Source organism: Felis catus, chromosome B3, assembly GCF_018350175.1.
Source record: "Felis catus isolate Fca126 chromosome B3, F.catus_Fca126_mat1.0, whole genome shotgun sequence".
NCBI classification, from domain to species: domain Eukaryota; kingdom Metazoa; phylum Chordata; class Mammalia; order Carnivora; family Felidae; genus Felis; species Felis catus.
The window spans coordinates 124,992,403-125,020,297 of NC_058373.1; the positions used below are offsets into that span (position 1 = coordinate 124,992,403).

Here is a 27,895-nt window from a genome sequence, read left to right on the forward strand (position 1 = left end):
TATGATCTCTGACAGAAAAGGTTTATAACCTTTCAATATCATGCTCGAAGTGTAAAAAAAAGGTTCCCTCTCCTATTCTGAGTCTGAAATTTTCACTCGAAATGGCCTAGATTGGATCACATCTCTTGCAACAATCCCTGTGGTGAGGGGGCACTGAGCTACCAGGCCAGGTCAGCCTGGTTATATCACCATGCATGTGGGTCAGGAAATACGGTCCACTAGAACAAAGATGGGGATATGAGGCTAGAAAGTCAATCCAATTAGTATTCATTACAATTTGGCAACATTAGCAGATGAAACAGAGAAGTGAGACAATGAACTTAGGCTGACTGCTTTAGGACGCAATTATGGCAAGCCAGGTATAATAAGGCAAACGTTTATTCCCAACAAATATTAACTGTACACCTGCCACAGCAAGAGCTGGTCACTGGCCTCATGGAATTTACAGTTTAGCAGAAAGGACAGACAGGATATAAATAAATAAATGAGCATATCCAATAAGATTAGTCTTACATTCTCTTTAAAATAAATTGACAGGCTGCAATGACAGAAATAAAGGAAGGGACCTACTCAGGGTGGTTGGGTAAGGTCCGTCTGAAGAGAGAACATTTAAGTAAGCTAAGACCTAAAGCAGAAGGAGACCAAAGCCATATGTGCAGGGGAATGGAAAAGGGGTGGGGGACACAGCAGGCGTGAAAGCGGTGGGGACGAAATGGGCTTGGCATGTAAGAGGGCCAAAAAGAAGACCAGGATAAAACGTGTCTAGAACTTCATGATCAAGTTGAGACGGGAAATGGAGGAAGCAGAAGCACAGGGAGAAGCCAGAACAGAAGGGATGTTGGAAATCATGGTAAAAAAAAAGCTTGGATTTTTTTCCCCGTGGGTGCACAAGTCACTAAAGGGTTGAGGTAGGGCATAAGATGATATAATTTATGTTACAAAGTAATTACTCTAAGCTGCTGAGCGGTGAATGACAGAGATGGGCTATAGCTTAATGGGAATAAAAAAAAACAAAAAAACAAAAAAACAGTCATTCCTCCACTTCCAGTCAGGCCACATTTTACAAAGGAATCTCTTCTACATTATCCATGGATCTAAGGGCTTGTCACTTAACCTCTAATAGTTTCAATTTCCTCATCAATAAATTAGGAATAAAAATATCTACCTTAAATTAAAGATTACCTGAGAAGTTATATAACATGTCTAACACAGAGCTTAGCATGTGGTAGCTACTCAGAAACATTAGGTACCTTTTCATTTACTTTCTGTGAAGTTAATAAAAACCTTTCCAAATTCATTAGCAGGTGTTAAGTTTTGAAAAACAAACTGCTAGAGCCAAGCAACTTGGTTTAGACAGTCGAAACAGCGCCTACGCAATTTAGACTCCATAGTCTGAATGGAAAAAACCTTGACTGGAGCAAAATATTTACTAAGCTCTACAATCTAAACCAAAGATTAGGCACATTGCATGCCCTATGTGCTCCAAAGAATAAACTCTGTATTTAATAACTCTCCCAGTTCTTTACTGCAAACTATGCAAAAATGTATAAAACTTTTTCTAAGGTACGTAAAGAGGGCAAATAAATCTTGAAATGTCCTTCCTTCTGATGTTTTAATCTTTACTACTCAGCTGCATAAATAACTATGATATTCTCTACCATTTGTTTCAAATAGATGTAGAGAAAATTGAAAAATTCAAAGATTCTAAAAGAAATTTTAAAAAAAGAAAAATTCAAAGATTGTAATCTATGCAAATCATTTCAACATATCTTTCTAATTTCCTTTCTAATATTTTGGTATTGTGGCTATAGTATTTACCATAAGATGCCTTAATCATTTTTTTAGATAGGGACACCTGGGTGGCTCAGTCAGTTAAACATCTGACTTGGCTCACGTCATGATCTCATGGCTGGGGGGTTAGAGCCCCACATGGGGCTCTGTGCTGACAGCTCAGAGCCTGGAGCCTGCTTTGGATTCTGTCTCTGTCTCTCTCTGCCTCTCCCCCACTTGCTCTGTGTGTCTCTTAAATATAAACATTAAATTTTTTAAATAAAAAATAAATAAATCATTTTTAGATATAAATATTTGTTTCATAAATGGAATATTAAGAGTTTATAAGCTTCTGCTTATATAACCATCTTCTGCTTCCTAAAGAGTTCTCAACAATCCTGGCAATCCTACTACAGGTGAATGTCTCATCACAGGAAGGATGAAACGAAGTAAGAGACAATAGAAAAGGTCTTCCAGGGCTGTGCTGTCCACTACACTAAACATGAGCCACACGTGTGGCTACTGAGCATGGGAAATGCAGCTGGCTAGAACTGAGATGAGCAATATGGGTAAAATACATGCCGGATTGCAAAAGGTTGATATGAAAATATAGCTCAGGGACTTTTCATATTGATTACATGCTGAAATGATATTTAAGAAAGGACAGGTTAGGTAAGACGTATTATTAAAATTAACTTCATTTTCTTTTTACCTTTCCTAACATGGTTATAATTTTAAATTACGTATGTAGCTCACATTTGTGTCTCTTTTCTTTTGAACAGCACTGCTCTATGATGATGTGCATTTTTTAAATAACAACTCTGTAAGTCTGTTGCATGAAGTCAAGGTATAAACAAATGAATAGATGAATAATAAAATGCATAAATAAAGCTCTTGACAGGATATCTCTGGTTAATTTCACAATATGGCTTAATAATTGAGGGAAATGCTACATTTTAAGTAATTACGTAAATGTTAAAGTTAGTATTGCATTTTATCTGATAAATATGTATTAAATTACATGCTAATGGGTTACACACTGTGACAGCTGGTGGAACACAAATATATCTGAACTTTTGGGTTTTTTAAATATTTATTTTTGAGAGAGAGGGCACGAGCAGGGGAGAAGCAGAGAGAGAAGATGACAGAGAATCAGAAGCAGGCTCGATGCTGTCTGCATAGAGCCTGATGTGGGGCCAGAACACACGAACCGTGAGTTAAATGACTGAACCACCCAAGCGCCCCAGAACACCACTATATTTAAGACAAGGTCTATGTTCTTATGTGGTTCATAGTTTTATGGAAGGATATAAATAAGAAAATAAGTAAGTGCAATGTTTTTGGTGTTGTGAGAAAGGTATCTAATAGTTCTCTAAAAAAAATTGGAGGGGCAGGGGAGGGCATTTTTTCTTATTTCAGAGAATGACAGTGCTACTGGTATTTAGTGTTTGGAGACCAGGATAACCAAATGCACTTTGGTACGTGGGAGCATCCTGCCCAAAAAGAACTATCCAATTCAAAATATTCACAGTGCTCCTACTAAGAAACATCCAATGTCCTGTCACACTGTGGGCAAGATCACAACTGCAAAATACAACACAAACTTGGTGATTATATTCTGAGGCTGGTTCCTGAACACTGAGAGACTCCATTCTAAGAGTGCGATCAACATAAGATTACTTAAAACCTTCTCTCTTCTTTGGTATATAAATATATACACATACACACATAAACATACAATATACACTTACAGATATGGTATCTGTCCATAACATATTTTGTCATTTTCAGTCTAAGAAAAAAATATGTGAAGCATGTGACAGCTATAAACAATTTCCATAGATGAGCAAATAACTTGTTCTAACAAATTTTTACCATTTACAAATACTTTTGTTACTGAGACTGGAACACCAACCTTGCCATTCTTATCTGACTCCCAACTAAAAATTAACCAAAGAAAGAAAGAGAGAGAGAAAGAGAGAGAGAGAGAGAGAGAGAGAGAGAGAGAGAGGAAAAAGACTTCTCTCATTTGTCAATATAGAGGTCACTCTGTTCCTTTTAACCATTAAAAGATACTGCTAATCTAGAAGATAGAGTAAGCAAAAGATAGTCACTACTCAATACAAAATGCCAGAATCTTTAAAGAAAAAACGTACATGAATAAAAATTAAAATTCATTATCTGATAATAACTTCTAAATACATATGAAACCCATAAAAATGTAATAGCTCAATGTCAATATGGCCATCTCTCCCACTCAAATCAAAGAAAGCTCCTTTGAAGAACTTATATTCTAGAATCTCATTCATGCTTGAGGCAACAAGATGTTTTAGTCGATGCTTAAATCTAATATAGCAAAGCTATTTGCCTCAAAATTAAGGGTGTAGTACCCTTTTCAAAATGCTTTACTACATAACTTAATTATCTCTATAAGAAGCGTAAAAGTTTGAACCACAAATTATAGCATAATGGTGGAATAGTGTCCAAAAACTGATACCCTTTTTGCATTAAAATATTCAGGGCTAATTGTGATTTTAGCGCTTGTTTTTATCCTTGCTTTGTTCATTGGCCAAACTTAAACACTTCTCATCTCCTTCAATGAAAAGTGGTGCTATTATGTTCCTGGATGCATGAGCACGGTCCCTCAAAGCCTAATTTTAAGGTCTTAATTGGCTGAGGCAATGGGAGACCATACAAAGCCCACTTCAGAGAGAAGGGCAAGACTGCCAGGTCACTTGAGAACAGATGAAGAACTAACTAGAAGCTACTGCTGAAATCTTACAGTGTTCTGGAAAGTTTCACCAAATAGTAACTTACACAGAATGGAACGTAATCATCCGTCATAACGCAGAACCCAGAAAGGTTGAAGATGGCTTATAGAAACAGAACAAGTAGAACAGAAACAGTGATCTTCAATTAATTGAGTACCATAACAGGCCAAGCAAGTTTTATAGAAACAAGGTACTGGGATTGGTTCTATGATGTGTTGTGCATATCAAATAATTGGTTATATCTTCTCGTAATCTGTAAGTCTCAGCAACCATGTGTTGGTAATTCAAGAGGGTCACGACTTAGTAACACTTTTGTTCATTTGGTGCTACTGGACATGTAGTCTACTTCTACCTTTGCAAAGATGACCATTCATCCATCCCCCCCACATTTGTTGTGTGTTATGTCATAAAAGACATGACACTGAATAAAATTATCTTGGCCCTCAAGCTGTTCATTATTTTTAAAAAATAATACTTAATAATTCATCAACATACACATATCATAAAAACACCCAATTTGGAAAAATTTTAAGTAAATTAATTCATTTATCCGCAACTCTAACCACTGATAAGTTCTCCAAACAAAACCAGAGTAGACTAGTTTTTGTGTGAAATTCAAGAGTGTGAAAAAAGAAAAAAGTCTGGAATTAACCTATAAAAGACTTTAAAATCATTTTATGCTCACATTAACAATAAAGACGCATAATAAAATAAGATCAAGTGACATATACATTTTTGGGGTTTGAAGACAGTGAGAACTTACTACTGATTTCCATATATCATCAGACACTCTTCCTGAAATTTCAATAAAATGCTGATAAGTGTGTTTCACTTTGCTGTTAGAAAAAGATACAACGAGAAGCTAAATTTTTTTGCCCCCATGCAATTAATATTTTCTGATTATTTACTCTGGACTACAAACCCTAGTTGTTTGTTTCATTGTTCATTCACTCATTACTTCACTCAACAAACATTTACTGAGTACTTACTATATGTTGCTATGAAGAACAAGAAAAACCCAGGTGCCTGGGGTCATTAAGTTCTACCTCCACCTGCCTCTCTTAGACACTAAAGGTATCTTATTTTATAATTTATTTTTCTCCATCCACCACTGGAATTCAAGTCTTAAGTTCAGGGATGCTCTATCACATTCTCATTTTCCCAAGGTCTTTTATTGTAGAAAATTTGCTCCTTTATTTCTATTATCTATTTCAGAACACAAGTTCCCTCATATTCGAATTATCCCCAATAGGAATGACCCAAAATTGATTAAGACTGAATATACAAGCAAGAAAATTTCCACAAATTCAAGAATTGTAAGATGCTGGAATTTTGTACAAGAGAGGGTTCATGTTGATCAGAAGATATTATAACCTATAATCAAATTCAAAGTCTAAGAGGAAAATCTCCTTTTGGAGAAAATAGGCATCATTTAAAACAAATAGAAATCTTAAATGGTATTAATTCCAATTAATTAACTTACATGGAATAATCAGACATTGGTATTTTTCAGCTACATTTACAGATCTTTAAAAAACAAGGGAGGGATATGAGATCTAAAAAACTATTGTCCCCCCAAAATAACTCTTCCCCAATAAATGCTCTAATCATCCACTTATTCTGTTCCTTCATAAGGAATAAGGGGAAAAGTAATATAAGGTACTATGCATAAAAATAAATCTCCAATCTTCCCAATCTCCAAATCCCCCAAAGCACAGGTACTTCTTTCCTTGCCTGTGGCTAAGAAACCAGCAGACATCTCCTATCTCTACCACCATAACAGCTATGATGTGCCTGATTTAGCCAAAGCAACAGGTGCTAATAACATCTGGGGAACTAGCAGGGAATAATAACCTGGGACTAGCAGGGAAACTTCCTAGTCACAAAAATCACAAAGACAAACTTCTTGTTATGAATGTTATAATAATCTACAGTTTATATTTCCTTAGGGCATTTATAGTATTTCATAGTCACAGAAGACAAAAAGAATCATCCCTTCGGTGACTGCTTCTTTGAAAGCACCAAACCTACAACAACTTTAGAACCAACCAGGACCACTCCATCAACAACTTTTCCCTTTTATAGAACATATACCCACAACTATATAATCCTTTTTGAGACTTTATATATAAATATTTGTGTAAATCTTTATCTGAATTAGAATTTTAAATTCCCTGAAAGTAAAGAGTATGTCTCTTTCACATGTGGAACACAATTACAACACATACCCCAAAGACATTAATAGGTAGTCACTGAAAATGAGGCACTTTTGTCTTTCTTATAGCTTGCCTGAGCAAGAAAGTATTTTCATTAGCATGAATTGAACTGGAGGAGAAAAATACAAACTAGACAGCCACATGTGCATTATATAGCAATGGATTTCATTTCATACTTCTGCCCAGGTAGTAATAAGAATAAATAAGTATTTCAAGGAAAAGGCATTAAAAAAAGGCGAGCATAGTTAATGACTAAATACCAGTTTCTTACAAAATGGACTTTGGAATGGAGATGCTGTGAGTAAAATATTTGAGAATCAGAAATTTCAAAGGAGCAAGGCCTTTCAAGGTGTTCCTGGAGGAAAACTGAAGAAAAACTGAAAAAAAAAAAAAACCTTGCAAATGAAAAATAAACTAGAAAGTTAGATAGAGCTAGAACTGTACGAAAGTAATAAGATGCTTAGTCACCTGGACGTGGTTACGGAGATGTGCAGATTGAAAGACCACTACAATCCCATTATGACGGAGTTCAGATTCGCTTACATGGAGATGTACATCTGAGGCCAAACAACATTTAAGTCTTGTCTAATGCTGACCTTACAGCAGGGCTTACACAAAAATAAGGTTATAATTTGATGTGCAGATGGGGATTGTAAAGAATTTAAATAGTAGGGTATATTAGTTTAACATGGAATAAAGATCAAGAAAAAAAAAATCAGTCAATAAAAAAGTTTTGTGTGCCAAAGCCTCAGGAGAAAATCCAGATAGCCATCTGAGCTCACTGTGGATGTCTGAGCTAGAAAGGCAGAGAGAGCAAACCTTCTTCCAGAAAGTACATTTCAAATGTTTGCTCCACAGATTAAAAAAAAAAAAACAAAAAAAAAAAAAAAAAAAGAGGAAAAAGAGTGCAGGTACGTATTTCTATTGGAACTTTGTAAAAAGCATTAGAACTGAATTCAAACCCAAATGGCAGGAAGACACTTCAAATTCTTATTAGCTCTTATTCTTTTTTTTTTTATTATTATTTTTTTAAATTTTATTTATTTATTTATTTTTGAAGGAGAGAGAGAGAGAGAGAGAGAGAGAGAGAGAGAGAGACAGAGAGACAGAGCATGAGCAGGGGAGGAGCAGAGAGAGAGGGAGACACGAAATTCGAAGCAGGCTCCAGGCTCTGAGCTGTCAGCACAGAGCCCGACGCGGGGCTCAAACTCATGAATGGTGAGATCATGACCTGAGCCGAAGTCGGGCGCTCAACCGACTGAGCCACCCAGGCGCCCCTTATTAGCTCTTATTTTTAAGGTATTTAAATCAAAGGTTTTTTTATTCTCTCTTAATAGTCAATTAGATTATTTCTCTGCCTGGATTAAAAGAAGGGCAAAAAAAGTGATAATTGTTAGATTTAAGTGGAAAATTACTTTAAAAATATATGCAGATATGAATATTTCAGAACAGTATAAATACGGTAGGCCAGAGTTTTTATTTCGATTTGATTGTAATGTAACCAAATATTAACTAGTTGTATTTTCCCTTTTTTAACAGTGTATCTTTTCAGAACAACTTTTACATGAAGAATGTTTGCTGGGAAATCATTATTTCATTGAAATTGCATTTGCCTCTTTTCCCTTAATGAATGCCATTGTGATAAATATATTTAATAAATTATTATAAGGATTTGTATGTTTAGAGAGTACCTCCAAAGTTGCATTACACATAGCTGCCATGTTCTCTTTCCTGTATTGTCCTAAAAAACATTTTAAGCTCACCATGAACAAGGATACAAATATTAAAGAAAAGGCCTCACTGGTAAGGAGGAAGAAGAGACTGTGTTACTTAGATATGTGTTCCTATTAAATAACCAGAACCACAAAGTGCCTGGAAACCAAGATCAGTCCCTTCTTTAAATGAGAGTTCATAATTTCAGTTAAAGAAGAATAAGAAAATTAACTCCCATATTTGTTCATAATCATTAGCATTTCATTGCAACTAAATCATACTACACAGACGTCTCGCCCTCTGAAGATCTTTGAAGGACTCCTTCCAACTGCCATAACTTTTTTCATTCTACTAACCTCATAGTTTCAAAGTATTCTTACATCTTAGCTAAATCCTTCCAGCTGCAGTTTACATCTCTTTTCTCAAGATGAAAGTGCTTCTTTGTTAGGCTATGTAGAGTCATTCTATATTCAGAACAGAAGAAGGTAGAGAGGGATGTGAACCTGAGGGCAACTGCTAAAACACAGCCAGAGTCAGCTAAGGTTCTTGTGGCAGATAAGACTGTGTTAAAAGGGGGGAAAAAAGGAAGAAACTGTAGATCACAAATTGGATATACACCTGTCCTGACCTCAGTGAACTCTGAAAGCTTTGAAGAGAGCCAAATTTCTCATGACCATAAAAGTAGAAGTCAGAGTAGTTCTTGGAATTAGCTGTTCAATGGCACTTAAGTACATGGATATGAAAACTAATCAGTTGCTCCGGAAACTATAGTGTCCTTTAATCGTTCTGAATTTTAAAACCACAACAGAAAGATATGGTCTTGGGTAACAAATTAGGGATTAGATATCACACTCACGGTAGTGACACACATAAGGAAAGGTTTCATCTAAGTCTCTTATTTATGGGAGAAAAAGGTTCTAATACCATTAAACTAGAATTACCTTCATTAATTAACAACTGAACTAGTAGCCAAAAAAGACTATGAGATTTTGACCGAGCAATTATTTCTAACATTCTTAACAAAAATTTGATCTCTTTACAACTTCAAAGAATAGAGCCCAACAAATAAGGAAGGAGATAAGTTGTTTCCAATTTACAAGGCCTACTGAAATTGACTGAGTAGTGCTGGTTCATTCTGATATGTGATATGGTAGTAGAAACACACATCTGAGTTTCACAAAGACCTCTCCCATCTATAATTCACTGTCTCACCTTGTGAGAAAAACAAAACAAAAACTGCCCAGATTCAGCTGCCTGACTGTAAAATGGGATTCATAGTCTTACAAGTTTGTTTTAAGAGTTAAATGTGATGATAAATATGAAAACTTGAATATAGGAAGCCCTCAAGAAATGTTAGCTTCCTTCCTTCCCCTAGAGGCCATCTCAAAGACATTGATAGTAAATAATTGAACATAAAGATCTAACAACATCACTGGGAGGAAAGGGACACCGCTAAGGAATCTTTTCAAAGAGTGACATCATTAAGATAAGGTCAATAGTCTCAATAGGAAATAGATCAAATTTGCAATCTCTCACAGCTAATGTGATGAACTATCATCAAATATAGGAAGGAGAACACGTGTATTAAAGTCTTTCCAAATACTACTAGGGAGATAGGAGAAGGATTCTCTTATTGCCAATTATTCTAGTTTCAAAAATTTAGTGAAGATAGCTAAACTACTAAAGGACAGTATAAGAATAGTTTGAGGGAAATTCTGAGTTGTCGTCTAAAACCTCATGTTTGTTCCCGTGTCTTGAAGCAGAAATAAAATAAATCAATACTGATGTTTTCTTCCTTTTTGATTGGTAAAACAGACCTAAGTATGATGAAGATACCATAATAAATGGGATAAAGAGGTAGAAGGCTAAATATATGCCACTCATTTATCTCTGCACCCACCCATCCATCTACCTGCACACCTACCAAACATCCAAAAATTGTTTATTTCTGGTTTAAATATTAAAAAAAAAATGGTACAAGATGCAATGGAAAGAGAGGGGTCAATAAACGAGATTAAAACTTAATATAAAAAAAAATACACATACAGTTACCCAGAACAAAGAGCAATAAATGGCAAATGTCATGTAATTATATCCAAATGTTTTAATAGTAATGGAGTGGTAAAAGGAAAAATGTCTGCCACCAAGGGCAGAGTTTTCATAAGAAGAAGGGGAAAATGGTGGGCTCCTATAATAGTTTGAACTTTATTTGTTCAGCAGTGAGAAAACCACTGAAGGTGTCTGAGCTGAGGATCTCAGGCTCAAAGCTGTGTTTAATGAAGATTCATTTGGCAGAACTAATTAGAAAAGCAGTTGTATGTGCACACATGTGTTTTCTCAAATGAATGCTATTGAATGGAGGTCAATTGTGGGGGGTGTTGCAAGTAATTTATTATAAAAATACAAAACCAAAGTTTGAGAAGGATTTACTTTTTTGTATTAATCTGAGCATATTCAAGGTTATTTCTAAAAGATGTTATGCTTTATTAAATAGCAGAGAAATGGATAAAGGATGGCTTGGGCCCAGGGAATAGGGTGAACTTGAACACATCTACTGGAGTGTGTCTGTTTGGGAAAGTCCTCGGTCTTGGGAGCTCTGGCAGGCTCATAGATGAAGACCAGTGAAGCAGACTAAAGGTTAAGAAGATCTTGCAAATAGGAAGCTTCTGCAATCCTTGAAGATGAATACAGAGCTAAGAAAGTTGGAGGTCATCTCGGGGCACCTGGGTGGCTCAATAGGTCAAGCATCTGACTCTTGATTTCAGCTCAGGTCATGATCTCGTGGTTTGTGAGATGGAGTCCTGCATCGGGCTCTGCCCTGCTGGCATGGAGCCTGCTTAGAATTCTCTCTCCCCCTCTCTCTCTCTGTCCCTCTCCCGTGCTCACTTGCTCTTTCTCTTGCTCAGAAAAAAAAAAAAGCCATCTAAGTGGAGGAAGGAGTAGATATGCAAGAAACAACCAAGGAAAATCATGTAAAGTCACTTGTTGCAGAGGACAAGTAAATCAGATAAAGTAATCTTTCAAATCATAAGTATAAGGATAGGTTTTAAAGGCTCTAAGGAAATCTTTCTTATTAATTTTTTCAATTAAAAGAAAATTTTCCTTGGAGTTTTAAATTAAAATCTCATAGCTATAAGGCAACACAGGATTTATATACAGTATGTTGGCAGTCACTATTTAAAAATATTTCCATTTTAAATTTCACGACATGCATATGTTTATTCTTCACAACCACATCTGGTATCTAAAGCATTCTGGATCCCAACTTACTCAAATAATAAAGAATAATCAAACTTTAATACTTAGTCAAGAATTCAAGGATAAATTGAAGTTTTATCTCCACCAAAATATACCAATCACCTGAACACTGAGTCCATCGTAGGGACAGAGGTAATATCATTAAGTCCACTATCTGTAAAGTGTTAGGTCAGTCATAATCTTTGTGTTTGCACTTTAATCTCCTTATGTCAATTTGCTCCAGCAAGATTCTTTCTCACTTCAGCCCTTCACAAACACTTTCCTCTGCTGGGACAACACTGCCTTTCTGGCTAATGTCTACTCAGACTTAGGACCCCCATATGTGTCATTTTCTAAGGAACTCTTGTCCTCAAAATACCCCTCACCCCCTACCCCATAAAGTCAGATGCCCCATATAGTATCATAGCACAACCCCTATTCTACTAGCTGAGGCTAACTTCTCCACTAGGCACAGCAGGCTCTGTGTCTCAGTCCAATGAAAATGACTCATTTTAGGGGCGCCTGGGTGGCTCAGTCGGTTAAGCAGCTGACTTCAGCTCAGGTCATGATCTCGCGATCTGTGAGTTCGAGCCCCGTGTCAGGCTCTGTGCTGACAGCTCAGAGCCTGGAGCCTGTTTCAGACTCTGTGTCTCCCTCTCTCTGACCCTCCCCCGTTCATGCTCTGTCTCTGTCTCAAAAATAAATAAACGTTAAAAAAAATTTTTTTTAAAGAAAATGACTCATTTTAATTTTCTATAAAACTAGAAGAAAAAATGAATATAATAATGAATACATAATAATATCTCCATCCTGGATTATATTCATCCTCATACCACCACAGCCAAAATTTAATTATTTCATAGAAGAAGGGGCCTGAAGGCCAAGGTGCCTCAGGACGACAAAAGTCGGAACATGTCCCTCGTTACTTTGTAGAATTTCAACAAAGAAACGAACCCCCAATTGTTTTCGTTTTTTCAAAGGTGAATGATAATACCTACTTGGGGATTAATGAAATAATAAATTGCTTACAGCACTTAGTATCTGACACACTAGTAGTAAATGTTAGCTCTTATTACTACCTAAACAATAACCAGAAACACTACTTGTTACATTGCCTGTAGGAAGGTGAATATAATATATTCCTCTTGATTTTAGTTTAGATTTTATTTTCCAGAATAAGTTTGTTTCTTATAGAAGTTTCTGGGCCCTCTTTAACTAAGAGAAGAATCATATGACCCAACAGTATCCCTCTTAGATGTCAGAAAAGTCATAACTAAATTAAGTGATAAGCCACAATAACTTCCTCTAGGTGCCAGGGACACATTTCTAGGCTCCCTATTTTTGACTTGTGATTTTATTTTTTAATTTTCTTTATATACATTTTAATACTATGGAAAGTGGAAGAATAACAAAATGTGAAGGTGGGAAGGATTAGAAATGAACAAAGGCCTCCCAGCAGCCTAAGTCAAAAAGTAGTATCTATATTTCAGGTTCATTCACGACCCAATGTAATTTCTTTGAATTTTCGTGCTATACCTAAATGAAGAGTACCAAATATATACACACAGTATAAAGAAATTATATTCATTTTGAAAATACCACATTTCACACATTTTAAGAACTGCCTGAGCGCATTTCAAAATTAATTTTAGTAGACTGAAAGTAATATATGTATATTCCTTTCTGACAAACATCCAAGATGGACACATGTACTCAAAGAGGTTCAAGCAGGCTAGAGAATTTCTCGATATGCAGTGAATCAAGTGTCAGGGAAACTCTCACGAATCTCTAATTTCACGATTTTATTGGTGTATTAGTTTACCATGAATCCTATAACGAATTACCATAAATTTAGTGCCTTAAAACAATGCAAATTCATTATGTTACAATTCTGTAGAAGTCTGATATGGGTCACACTGGGCTAAATTATGATGTCAGCAAAAGTGCATGCCTTTGTAGAAGCTCCAGGGAAAAATCAATTTCCTTGCATTTTCCAGCTTCTTATGGGCTACCCATATTCCTTGGCTTATGGCCCTCCTCCTCCATCATCAAGGCCATCAAAAGTAAATTGAGTCTTTCTAACATCGAATCACTCTGACTTCCTCTTCTGCTTCCTCTTTCACTTTCAAGGACTCTTATGTTTACACTTGGTCCAAACAGATAATCCAGAATAAGCTCCCTTCTCAATATATTTAATTTAATCACAACTACAGAATCTCTTTTGCCATGTAATATAACATATTAGATTAAACCTGGGAATTAGGATGTGGACATCTTTGAGGGAGGTAGGCTTTTATTATTCTGCCTATCACAATTGATAACTATTGCATATACAACAAAATAGAAAAGATGTAACACTTAAAAGACATAATCTTAAGAGACTGTTAAAAACTGAGAACAAACTGAGGGTTGATGGGGGGTGGGAGGGAGGAGAGGTTGGGTGATGGGTATTGAGGAGGGCACCTTTTGGGATGAGCACTGGGTGTTGTATGGAAACCAATTTGTCAATAAATTTCATATATTAAAAAAAAAAACACAGCTAGAATCTGCTCAAAAAAAAAATAAATAAATAAAAGTAAAAGACATAATGCTTTAAAGAGCTCCAACACAGCAAGGATATGGTTTGAATTTAATAAAGTTATTTGCTGACCTAAGAACTCATTCAAATCTATTTTAGCACATGTACCTCTATCTTATTCTTCTCCTTGAATATGCTCATGATTCAAACTCAAGTATACCAGTTTTGTTGTACTATGAAACAGCAGAAAATAATGTAAACTACCAGAGGATGAAACAAGAAAATCTAAGAATTATTCATGTCATATATTTAACATTTCTGGATTTTCCAGAATATAGTTCAGAGCGAACACACACACACTCCTCCAGTAATTTAGAAGACAAAAAAATCCAAACTTTAAATATCTGAACTCTCCATCCAGTCAATACTTAATTACTACCAACTAAGCATATTACTGGAGATAGTGAAAATGCTTGTCTCTAAAATTAAGTTTATCCAATAGATATAGTATAAACATTAGGTTCATTCCACAGAGGGATGGGTGGGCAGAGATACTTATGGCTAACTAAAGAATAATTAGTCATACTTTCTATTACCAACTAACAATGTCAATGTTGATTTCATATTCAACTGAAGTTAACACCTGCACAGATCTGTGTATCAGGAGCTCCAGGCATATCATTAACTTATTTAATTCTGGTCCTAGGAACACTCAACCTATGGTGTTTAATTTCAATCTCTGATGACCTGGCTGGATTTCAAATCATAACATAAAACATATAGGAAATAAAATTATTTAAAAAAGAAATAAAAGTATTATAATGAAACATATATAAGCAAAAACACAGGTGAAGATTAAAACAAAATTCTAGGGGCACCTGGGTGGCTCAGTTGGTTAAGTGTCTGACTCTCAGTTTTGGCTCAGTTCACGATTTAATGGTACTTGACGCTGAGCCCCACATCAGTCTCTGTGCCGAGAGTGTGGGGCCTGCTTAGGATTCTCTCTCTCTGACCCTCTGTGTGCTCTCTCTTTCTCTCTCTCAAAATAATTAAACATTAAAAAAAAATAATGAATTAAAAATTTTCTAGCTCGACTCAAATAGTGGACATAATTTTATAAAAATACTATTTCTCAATTCTTTTTTGAAAATAATTATGAAGAAAGCCTGAAAATAAAGGAGAGAAGACATAATTTCACATCAAACAAAATAGCAGTTTAATGAATTTAAATAATTTCCTCAATCTATCAATCAAAATAGTATTTCATTATCTCTAATAATCAACACCTCTCAACTTCTGAACTGATGACAATGTAAACAAAGTCCCAGACAGATTTCTTCTGACTAAAATCCAAATAAATAAATTATATTATATTTAGAGATCATCCCCTAAATTAATTTAGGATGCTTAATTACACTCCAATATGCAATAAAGAACTGGTTCTCCTTGTTGTTAGACAACAATGACTAGTATTTACATAAGTGCCATGATGCTCAAATATTCTTTCAATGAGACAAAAACTGCTTGAAGTGATGTGGGAATAAGTAATAGATGAATGGGTAAATGGTGGGAAAACTAAACCAATAAATAAAATATGCCGCACACAAAATGCAAACCACGCGACCCCATGTGTAGCCAAGGAAAGATGTTAGGAAACATGCCTTCAGACTGCAAGGCTCTCCCTTATTTCTGTCCACAAATGAATTCTAAGAAATTATCTTCTGTTCAGTCATCTGGCTGCAAAACTGGTACGGAGATTCAGACAAAAACAAAGTAAAACAAAGAAATCAGCTCAAAGGAGTTTCTCAGAATTCCAGGAACAGTGGAACCAAAGGAAAAGCCCTTTAAAGTTGAGAACACCTTTCATGGAGACAAATCAGGTAAATGAGAACTTATGAAAATGCAGAGTGTTTTTAGAATCAATCTTAAACAGCACAGCAATTTTATAGCAATGAAGAAAAAAAAACTAAGTCTTATTTCTATTATAGAGTAAAAATGCTCATCCTCAAACTATTCTACAAAGCTAGAATAATGAGTATAGAAAATACAAGCTTCATCACTAAGCCGGCTCTACACCTTGGATAGCTATCACATGACAAGTGTTAACCTTTGGAAGAAGCTTGCAAAAAATAGTTATGACAAACACTGTACAATCTGGTTCAAAATTCACAAAGCTTCTACTAAAACAGGTGTCTCAGCCTTAATTGGCAAATCCAGTAGCCACCTCTCAGTCCTTCTACCCATTTCTCCAAGCAGGTATTGACCATATAATAGGCAAAGATCAATGAAATCCAATCGCAGATGTTGAGGAACAATAAAAATAAGGAAATCACTGCATAAATTATTGTGATAAAGTGAAAATGCCAAAAAATAGTAGTGTATTCAAGAACTAAAAAAGGAAGGAAGGAAAGTCTAAACTCTTTTCCTTGTTCTTTCCAGGACTCATTTTTCCACTGTGACCTTTGATACCATCCACCCTCATACTTTTTGGGATTCTGCTATACAATTAACCTTTCTTTTAAGTGTTCAACCTCTTCCATTCCTGGACCCTTCTACTCAACATTTATAACGATGCTTAAGCTTGCCTATCATCAGTAGCAAATAGAAAATAATAATCTAAAAGTTATATTCATCTTAATAGTGTTTGAGACTATTTTAGATGGATACTTTTAATACTGTTTATTGGTATTCAGCTATTAAAAATTTTTTTTTCGGATATTATACTAGAGAGCTAACTCAAATCATAGTACAAAATGGGGCTAGAATTACTACTAACAATGTTATAGCATCCCTAAGTGAATCAGGAACCTCTGAGAAAATTTTGTCACAAAATGAATAAAAACATAAACGGTTTAAATACTTCTACTGTAAAATTTAACATATAACTGAAATATTAGGAAAGACAAATATTGTTACCTAATCCCAGAGTGTCATAAACAAAATGTAAACCACTCGGATTAAATTAGTTAACTTCTGCCAAATATTTACTGATTTGTCTTTTGGTTATGCAGAGTTTATTTTCGTTACATACAGTACACTGTGAGTTTTGTTTTGCTTCATTCATGTGTGTGTGTGTGTGTGTGTGTGTGTGCGTGTGTTGTCTTTTGTTTTTTGAGGCATCTTTTCTCCATTACCTACTTCTTGGCTAAGGCACAGATGCTACCCTAAAAACAAACAAACAATCATTGCAAAAAATATTACTTCTTGAAGTGACTGGGGGAATATTTCCCTTTTTCCACATCCTATTAGTATTTTCCTTTTTATTCAGAAAAGGTAACTCCCTAACAAAGAGGCCCTGACAATGGCTTATTTCATCCTTGCATGCACATTCCCAAAAAGTGATATATGACAGGAAGAGATAGATTAAGGGAAGCTGAAACCACAGTGCGTGCTGTGGAGAATTACTATCTTTCTAGGCACTGTATCTATCATAATAGTAGGGTAGTAGGGTTTGGTGAAGATCCGACCTAATCCAACAAAGCCAAATGAGTATAACATGTACCCAAAAATAGAAACTGGATAAGAAGATAAAATTTCATCTTTAAGGGAAAAAATTTTCAGAGGCTTGTCAATTTCTAATTACTCTAAGAAGAAATATTATGCATGATAAATAGTCACAGCCACAACCACAGACTGCCTGGGAAGTAAGGCAGGTCCCTTGTTTAAAGCCTTGTAATTTCAGTTTAGGGAAAATATGTTAAGACAATTGTCTTGCTATATTTGTTCATCACCATTAGCATTTCATATAGCAAGAATGAAATGAAATCATCCTACACAAATGTCCCTCCTTCTGAAGAGCTTTGAAAAAATGAATCTTTTCAACTTCCATGTAAATGTTAGTTTTTAGTAAACTTCATAGTTTTAAAGTATTTTTATAGAGAAATACTGGCACATACAGGAGCAGGAGCTTATGAGAATATTAAGAAGGTAGAGAGCAGTAGGTTATTAAGAAAATATTTAAAATGACTACTTACACAAGTTAAAATATCATACCTAATGACTCCCAGCTGCAGTTTACATCTCTTTACTCTTGCCTTTGTTACCATTCATAATAATGAAGAATTTCTAAGTCAATAATTACCAACTTCTAAGAGGGCCATGACATTAACTTCTCAGTAGAGTTCCTCTCCTTTTTGAACACTCCAGCCAAAAACCTACAGGCCTAGAATAGCCCAGGGAATACAGACAATTCGGATCTACAAATCTGGCAACACTCACTGATAAATTCCTTGCACACTGGCTTTAGTTAACATGGCATGTGTCAGGTAATGTGACATTAAATCAAACTAAAAATATTAGTGCAAAGAATGGCAATTCCAATGAACAGGAAGCTTCTCTGTCATGTTTCACTTATAAATAGGTTAACCATATCTGTTCTATGTGACAGGTAACTTTCTAAGATGGTGAAGGAAATCAAACATAAATTTCTACAAGAATTCATTTTGATATTTCCAAAATATCTAAATTTAATCATGGGTCTTGCTGCCCTTCACATCTCCTATGTATATACCATTGTAAACAAATGCTGAAGTATGCAGTAAGAGATCACTAGGCAGATAATCCTGCATAGAATCTTTGTTCCTCCTCTCTTACAGGAATCCTGCTATATTCTTCAAGATCTAAATCAAAGGCCATGTCCTACAAAAAACTTCCCCATATGGGCGTCTACCCAAGTAATCAATACTTCCATTTTCACCAGAACATGTTGCTTATATATCTAGTAACATATTTATTTCACCCTACCTCCTAATAAATATGTTTATACATCTCCAACTATAACAGCCTTTGCTTGGTCTTAGTTAGTCATATTAGGTCTGCACTATTTCTGAATCACCAGACAGCACCTAATACATCTTATACATATAAGGCAGGAGATTACCATATTATTTCTCTGTTAACAAAAGTTTGGTTCTTCGCAAAACCTTTTTTCATTTATGACTTTAAGGAATAGGTAAAGAATAGAATCCCTCTTTCTCTGCCACCAAATCATCCCCTACTTCCTAACTTTCTTACTTCTCCCAATGGCAAAACTACTGAGACCTTAGAATCGCCTGTATGTCTTCTATCACCTACACTGCCCAATCCTGTACTAATTCCTCCAAAACACCTTTTGCATTGTTGCCATTACTAACATCCTTCTTCTTTTGCTTTTATTGAGACTATTACAATAGGTTCATTATTAGAAACATTCACACAATCAATACTAAATAGGATCTAATAGCAGTCTCAAAAAATATATAAAGCAAAAAGACTGACATACATACACATATTCAAAGTAATACCTGGATATTTTGACAATCTTCTATAAGTTATTGGTAGAAGTATACAAAATCAGTAGGGATACAGAAATCACCAGGGACAGAGAACGTTACGAAACAACTTGGCATAACTGATATTTACAAAACTTTTCATAACAAATGCAGAACATTACTTGTTTTAAACTGCACATAGAAAATTCACTAAGACAGGCCACATTTGGGGCCATAAAACAAGTCCTTGTAAGTTTCAAAGGATGAGAATCATGGAAAGTATATTCTATACCCACAAGGGTACCAAGTTAGAAATTGATAATAGAGTATGTAGAAAACTCTCCACATAACTAGAAGTAGTGCACTTCTAAAAAAATCCCATAGGTCAAAGAAGAAATCACAAGGGAAATATTTTCTAATTCAAACTAAATGATAATGAAAACATGATATTGCAAAATTTGTGGAATACATTTAAAGTGTTGCTAAGATAGCAATTTATAACTTTAATGATGATTTAAGAAATAAAGGTATTAAAATAAGGCTCAAGAATCCAGAAAAAAAGCAAATGATACAAAAAGTAAAAGAAAGAAAACAATAAAATTTGGGATCAATAAAACATTAAAAAGACAAATAAAAAAGTAATTCAAAGGTTGTTTCTTTGAAAATACTAATAAAAACGGGGCGCCTGGGTGGCGCAGTCGGTTAAGCGTCCGACTTCAGCCAGGTCACGATCTCGCGGTCCGTGAGTTCGAGCCCCGCGTCAGGCTCTGGGCTGATGGCTCAGAGCCTGGAGCCTGTTTCCGATTCTGTGTCTCCCTCTCTCTCTGCCCCTCCCCCGTTCATGCTCTGTCTCTCTCTGTCCCAAAAATAAATAAACGTTGAAGAACTGAGATTCTTTTAAAAAAATAAATAAAAAATAAAAAAAAATAAAATTAATAACACCCTCAGCAAGTCTTATAAAGAACAAAAGAGAGAAAATGAGAGAAAATTACCAATATCAGGAATATAAGAGGAAGCACCAGTACAGACCTTACAGAAATGAAAAGAAAAAGGAGATATCTTGAAAAATTTTAAGCCAATAAATTTGACAACTTAGATGAAATGAACAATACTTTGAAAGGCACACATTAACAAAACTAACTCAAGAAGGAGAAATTCTGAATAGTCATATAGCTATTAAAAAATTTGAATTTGGGGGCACCTGGGTGGCTCAGTCAATTGAGCGTCTGACTCTTGATATGAGCTCAGGTCGTGATCTTGTGGTTGTGAGATCAAGCCCCATCAGGCTCCACACTGAGCATGGAGCCTGCTTGGGATTCATTCTCTCTCTCTCTCTCTCTCTCTCTCTCTCTCTCTCTCTCTCTCTCTCTCCCCATTCCCCTGCTCACACTTTCTCTCTCTCTTTCACTCTCACTCAAAATAAAAATTAAACTTAAAAAAAAAAAAAAAGACTTTGAGTTTGAAATTTAAAACCTCTCCCAGACAAAAACTACAGGCCTAAAAGCTTCTTTAATCAATTCTATCATACATTTAAAAAGAAATAATACACACTTCATACAAATGTTTCCAAAACATAAAGGCAAAACACAACTCATTTTAAAAGGTCACTGTTATACTAACATTCAAATCAGATAAAGACATTAGAAGAAGCTACAGAATATTCTTCATAAACATAGACGCAAAAAATCTTACTATTAATAAATCAAATCCAGCTATATGTAAAAGGAAAAATACATTTTGATAGAGTTGATCCCAAAAATATAAGGTTAATTTAATACGTACTGGAAGTTCCATCCAGTTGATTAAGGAAAAAAAAAAAAAAAAAACACAAGCAGGAGAACCAAAACTGTCCTTATTTGCAGATGACATGATCATGTACAAAGAAAACCCTAAGTGCTAAGAAATCAAAAACAACAATAACAACAAACAGCTAACAAAAAGCTACTACAACTAGCAAATGAGCTTAACTCGGTTGCAGAATACAAGGTTAATACATACAAAAAATATCAACTGTATTTCTATTAGAAAAGAATGTTGGAAATTCAACGCTTAAAATGACATTTAAGGGGTGCCTGGTTGGCTCAGTCGGTTGAGCGTCCGACTTCAGCTCAGGTCATGATCTCACTGTTCATGAGTTGAAGGCCCACATCTGGCTCTGTGCTGACAGCTTGGAGCCTGGAGCCTGCTTCCGATTCTGTGTCTCCCTGTCTCTCTGCCCCTCCCCTGTCAGGCTCTCTCTGTCTCTCTCAAAAATAAATAAACATTTAAAAAATAAAAATAAATAAATAAATAAAATGACATTTAATATAACATCATAAATAAGAGACAAAGTAGGAATAAATCTAAAAAAGATGTTCAAGACCTGTTAGTTGAAAAGTACAAAATATCCATGACAAAAGTTAAAAACCTAAATAAATGTATAATATACACAATGTTCACGGACTGGAAGATTCAATATCAAGATGTCCATTCTTAAATGTGTACATTCAACACAGTCCCATTAAAATACTAGTAGATTCTCTTTAAAAAACTGACAAGCTAATTTTAAGATGCATAAAAGAATTCAAGTGCTATATAGATATAAAACAATCAATACATTTTTATTAAATTTGAAAAGTAGAAATAAAAGAATCACCTTGAGAGATTATAAACTTTACACCTTATCTTCTGAAGCTTTTATGAAAAAGCTCGGCATTTGAAAATAATTACTTAAGTGCACAAATATTTGGTTCTTTCTCCTTGGATTCATCCTGCTAACAGTTACAGTTATTTATAATATACAATTGCATTAATCCTTATACAAAAGAAATGATTTACTGGGTGACAATATTGACAATGTATACTAAAAGTAAAACCAGGTTGCAATCTAGTGTCAGTGAATAATCTATAACATGTTTAGAGATCGTACAGTGTTTTAGCTATAAATTCCATAATTAGATTCTGTTGTGGGGCACCTAGGTGGCTCAGTTGGTTGAGTGTCTGACTTCGGCTCAGGTCATGATCTCAAGGTCTATGAGTTCAAGCCCCGCATCAGGCTCTGCGCTGACAGCTCAGAGCCTGGAGCCTACTTCAGATTCTGTGTCTCCCTCTCTCCGCCCCTCCCCCACTCATGCTCTGTCTCTTTCTGTCCCAAAAATAAATAAACATTAAAAAACTTTTTTTTGAAATAAAAGAAAAGATTCTGTTGTACTGTCTGTCTGTGTGTGTGTGTGTGTGTGTGTGTGCGTGTGTGTGTGTGTGTATAGGCATCCTCTGACTTTCACTACTAGCACAGTTTGCATCTTTCAAGTGCACTAGAGCAGTAGTTCACAAAAGATGGTTTGGGAACTATCTAAGACCCCTTATTAATAATATGAAGATATTATTTGCCTTTTTAAGAATATAATGTGGTCCTGATAGCAAAAAAAAATTGAGAATCACTGCAGTATAGCAATAAATAATTTTTAACTGGAACATGTAGAAAGAATAATCCTGATAACTGGGGCAACACCTGGGTGGCTCAGTCAGTTAAGTGTCGGATTGATTTTGGCTCAGGTCATGATCTTACAGTGTGTGAGTTTGAGCCCCACGTCAGGCTCCCTGCTGACAATGTGGAGCCTTCCTGGGATTTTGATCCCTCCCTCTCTCTGTCTCTGGCCCCAGCTCTCTCTCTCCCCCAAAAATAAATAAATAAAACAAAAAGGAGAAGGAGAAGGAGGAGGAGGAGGAGGAGGAGGAGGAGGAGGAGGAGGAGGAGAAGGAGGAGGAGGAGGAGGAGGAGGAGGAGGAGGAGGAGGAGGAGGAGGAGGAGGAGAAGGAGGAGGAGGAGGAGGAGGAGGAGGAGGAGGAGGAGGAAGAGGAGGAAGAGGAGGGGGAGGCGGGGAGGAGGAGAGGGAGGAAGAATCATCATCATCATCATCTTGATAACTAAAATGAAAAACCAAAACAAATTTTAGAGGATTATCATATGTTAAAGTTCTGTTTTTCTTAGTAGGGCACTACATTAAGTTTCTTTCTTAAATTAATAAAGTTCACCAATAAAGAAAGACCTAAGCCTGACACAAGATACCCACAGGATTCCGATATATAGTGGTATTTTTCTTCTTCCTGTCACGATGCATCCCTTCTAGAACCAAACAGAAAAGCAGTTTTCCAAAGTTCCTGTCTAACTTTTAAAGTATTGCCTCAAACTCTCCTTCCCTTACTCTACTGTTTTTGCCATGGTTCTTATAACCTTCTAACATATTAAACAATTTACCTATTTATTACATTTATTTTCTGTCACTCCACTCAATACAATGTAAACTAAACAAGAGGACTTTTTTTCCCCTTTATTCACTGATGTATCCTCAGCACCTATAATAGTGTCCAAGACAAAATTGGCACAGAGTAAATATTTATTGAATAAATTTATGAATATTTTACTGAAGTAAAATATAAACTTCAGCATTTTATCAGGGAAGAACACACATCTTACCAAATGCAAATTTCCAAATGGCCACGGACACAAGGCTATGTACATAGGAGAGATGTACTAGCTGAAGGAAAAACTCTCAGGGCAAACAGTTTCCTCTTCTGGATCCAGAAATGAAGAAAGACAGGGAGACCAGAGACAAGGAAAGGAGAGGGATTTGGAAATATTCCAAGTAGAGACAACGGAAATGGTTTTGTTTTGTTTTTTCCCTCAGTCCTAGGATTCCACGAATGTAAACAAAGAAAAATAAGAGTAAGAACAGCTAACACACCTCTCTTCTCTTGTTGTATTTCTTCCAGAAGCTGCTCTTGTCTTTCTATCTGTTCGAAGAGACACTGGAGCTCAGATTCCTTGTTTTCGGTCATACTCCTCAGCTGTTGTCTGCACAGCATCAGCTCGTGCCGCAGACTCCTCTCTCTGTTTTCTCTCTCCTTCAGTTCCTCACAGAGCCACTTAAGTTTAGTCTAAAAAAATGACACATATATCTAATTTGTCAAAAAATCTAGAAAACAGTAGCATTTCAAAACATGAAGGAAAAGTCATGATAACTGAACAGACCATAGCAAACATAAGCAAAATAAAAAAAAATCTATAATGTTTTAATTTCCATAATGACTTCAAAGATGGTGTCGAAATTAAGCCAAATTTTCTTGGATTTTTATAAAATATCTGATATCCTCTATCAGGTTTGTAAAGGTAATACTACAGAGAAGTCTGGCCTGCTGGATTCCCAGTCATACTCCAATTAGATCCCTGATGTGATACAAAAGGCAATCTGGTACACTTTAAAGCATTTTAAAGTCAAACATACCACACAATAGAACTAGAGACTTGTTACAAAATGGAGTTTAATTCAAAGATTTTTTAAAAAAGAAAGATAAAATTCATAGTTTTGGGTTTTAAAAATGCATATTCCCAAGGGTCCAGCTAATCGGGAAAGATATTCTATATCACATGAGGGAGATAAAGTTAGTATTTTCCCACATTTAAAAGACTAGGGAATTTAGTTGAAGCAACTCTCGTTTTCTCAGACTCTAACCACACCTTTTATTAGTTAGATATTTAAATCAGGGATGAGTAAAAAATAAATAAATAAATAAATTTTTCTTTCACCTTCACTAGGACAGGATTTCAGTCATGTCTCAGGACTTTCCCAAGTGAGCCTATCCTTCAAGTTCTATTTGATTCTAAATAAAAGTCTTTACTTCAGTAAAAAGCAAATTAAAGGAAGAGTGGACTAAACAGGAAAGTCAGGTTAAGCTAAGGGAGAATTTTCCGGAACAGCATTCATCAGTAAGCAAGAAAGTTCTAGACCTCCAGAAATCTAGGAAGTTCTCAGGATACGCCACAGTATATTAAAAGTAGTGGCAGTAGGATAGCTTATGATAAAGTGAGACTGTGATACAGCCGCTAGACTGGGGGATCCCCACATGTATCAGCTTTCAAACACCCCCCAGAACAGAAAAAGATGCCCAGTTTCTCTGGTCAGAAGGTCTGTCGAGCAGATGGTATCTCTACGACACAGAAGAAATATTATCACTAGTCAAATTATGGAAAAATTATATGGTAATATTGTAAGATGACCAAGGTATAGTATGTGAATGTGTTACATGAAGGGGAATGGAGCTTGTAAAGGCAAAAGCTAGATCACATTTATCACAAACGCTCATCAGAAACAAAGGGGGGACTTCATGGAAGTTTGCCTTCCAGAATGATGGCACAAGGAGTTCTGCCAAGCTGCTCTTTAATGAAAATGCGAGGTGGAAGCTAGATGTGGGCAGGGGAAGGACTGCACCCTGCATGACAAAAGCCCCACTCCACGTTCCGGAAGGGTATTGCCAAGACAGGGGTCCCTCTTCCCCCAGTTCACAGTCAAGTTATATGGTATTGTGGCATAATAAGAAAGATATTTGGTCTTTGTCCTTTATTCTTGGCACAGAGCTCCTAAAGCCCAGGAACTTCCAGAGTGAGAAGAATGTCCTTTGTTATTCATAACAAGCTCTTAGATTACACCCAAGCTCATGCTAATGAGGTGGTTTAGGTAGTTGAACCTACTGAGCCCCCCAGGCACCCCTAAAAACTCTTGAACAATGAGGTTGGATTAGCTTCCAGACTGGTGAACATAGCCACATGCCAGGAGCGTGAGACATCCCCAAACTCCACGGGGACTCTTGGAGACCTTGCCCTATATAGACCTTGCCCTATATAACCTCTTCATCTGGCTGCCTATTTGTATCCTTTATAAATAAACTGGTAAGTAAAGTATTTCCCTTAGGCCTGTGAACCATGACAGCAAATTACTGAACCTGGAGAGAGAGCCATGAGAACCCCCAATTTGTAGCCAGGTCAGAAGGAAGTGTAGGTAACCTGGGGTTATCTGAATTGGGTACAGGTGGGGCCGAGCCCTTAACCTGTGGTATCTGTACTAACTCTGGGTAGTTTGTGTCAGAGGTGAATTAAATTGTGGGACACCCCGTTGGTATCTGCAGAGAACTGGAGAATTACCTCATTTGGAAAACTCACACATCTGGAATCAAAAGTGATGTGAGCAGAAACAGATCATAATAGTTAGTATGGCACTGGAAGGTCAGATGGCTAGGATTTTTCACCATCATAGTTCTGATTTGAGTAGGCTAAATTGCTGGCAAGTGAAGTGGAGAAACTAGGGATTCCTTCCATCACCAACCCCTCACTGATAGTGTGGCCACTCCACCTCAGACACAGCAGCCTGAGAATACTGGTATCCAATCTGCCATTTCCACAGACTGTTTGTGAGAAGGAGGGGCAAAAGCTACATGATCATATCAAGATTCAGAAAAAGTGTATGATGAAATTAAACACCTATTCCCAATAAAGACCCTCAACAGAAGGGAAGAGAAGGGAAATTTTTCAACCTGATAAAACATTTTTATGAAAAGCCCATAACTATTATCATACTTAATGGTTAAAGACAGAATGCTTTATCCCTAAGATCATAAACAAGAAAATAATGTCTGCTCTAACCATTTCTATCTAACATTGTATCAGGAGGTCATAGCAGGGCAATTATGCAGGAAAATATCATTATACATAAATCACTTGTATTTCTATACACTTGCATCATCAATCCAAAACTAAGTTAAAAAGACCATCATGTTTACAATAGCATCAAAAGAGTAACATACATTTAAAAAGAAAAACATACTTTTAAAAAGAAGTTCAAAATTTATACTCTGAAAACTACAAAAAACTGTTGAAAAAATTAAAGAAGGCCTAAATAAATGAGAAGATTTTACATGTACATACACGAGAAAACTTAATATCATTAAGGTATTAAGAGAAATACTCCCCAAACTGATCTACAGATTTAATGCAATGCCTATCAAAATCCCAGCTGAGATCTTTGGAGAGATTGACAATGTGATCTTAAATTTCATATGGATATTCAAGGGACCCAGAATAGCCAAAAACAGGTGTTGAAAAAAGATCAAAGTTGGAGGAGTCACACTTAACTGATTTTAAAACTGACGAGAAAGCCAGAGTAATCAAGACAGTGTGGTACTGGCATTAGGACAGACATAGATCAGTGGAATTAAACCCATACATATATATTGTCAATTGATTTTCAACAAAGGTTCCAAAAACAATCTGATGAGGAAAGATCAGTCTTTTCAACCAATAGTACTGAGAAAACTGAATATTCACATGCAAAAGAATAAAGTTGGACCCATACTTCATACCATCTTCAAAAATTAATTCAAGGGGCACCCGGGTAGCTCAGTCGGGTAAGCACCCGACTCTAGATTTTAACTCAGGTCATGATTTCATAGTTCCTGGCTTTGAGCCTCGCGTCAGGCTCCAAGATATCAGTACGGAGCCTGCTTGGGATTCCCTCTCTCTCCCTCCCCCTGTCCTTCCCCCACTCTCTCTCAAACTAAATAAAGTTTTCAAAAATTAACTCAAAATGGGTCAAAGACCTAAATGTAAGA

General features: G+C 35.9%; 1 protein-coding gene across 16 annotated transcripts in view; it reads right to left on the reverse strand.

Moving 5' to 3' along the window:
* Positions 1-27,895, reverse strand: part of CEP128 (centrosomal protein 128) — a 401,019-nt gene that overhangs the window by 201,836 nt on the left and 171,288 nt on the right. For all 16 annotated transcript variants that reach the window (XM_045060329.1, XM_045060322.1, XM_019833420.3 and 13 more), the window contains one exon: positions 24,199-24,391. In XM_045060329.1, coding sequence (XP_044916264.1) covers positions 24,199-24,391 — 193 coding nt within the window. The remainder of the gene's footprint in view (positions 1-24,198; positions 24,392-27,895) is intronic.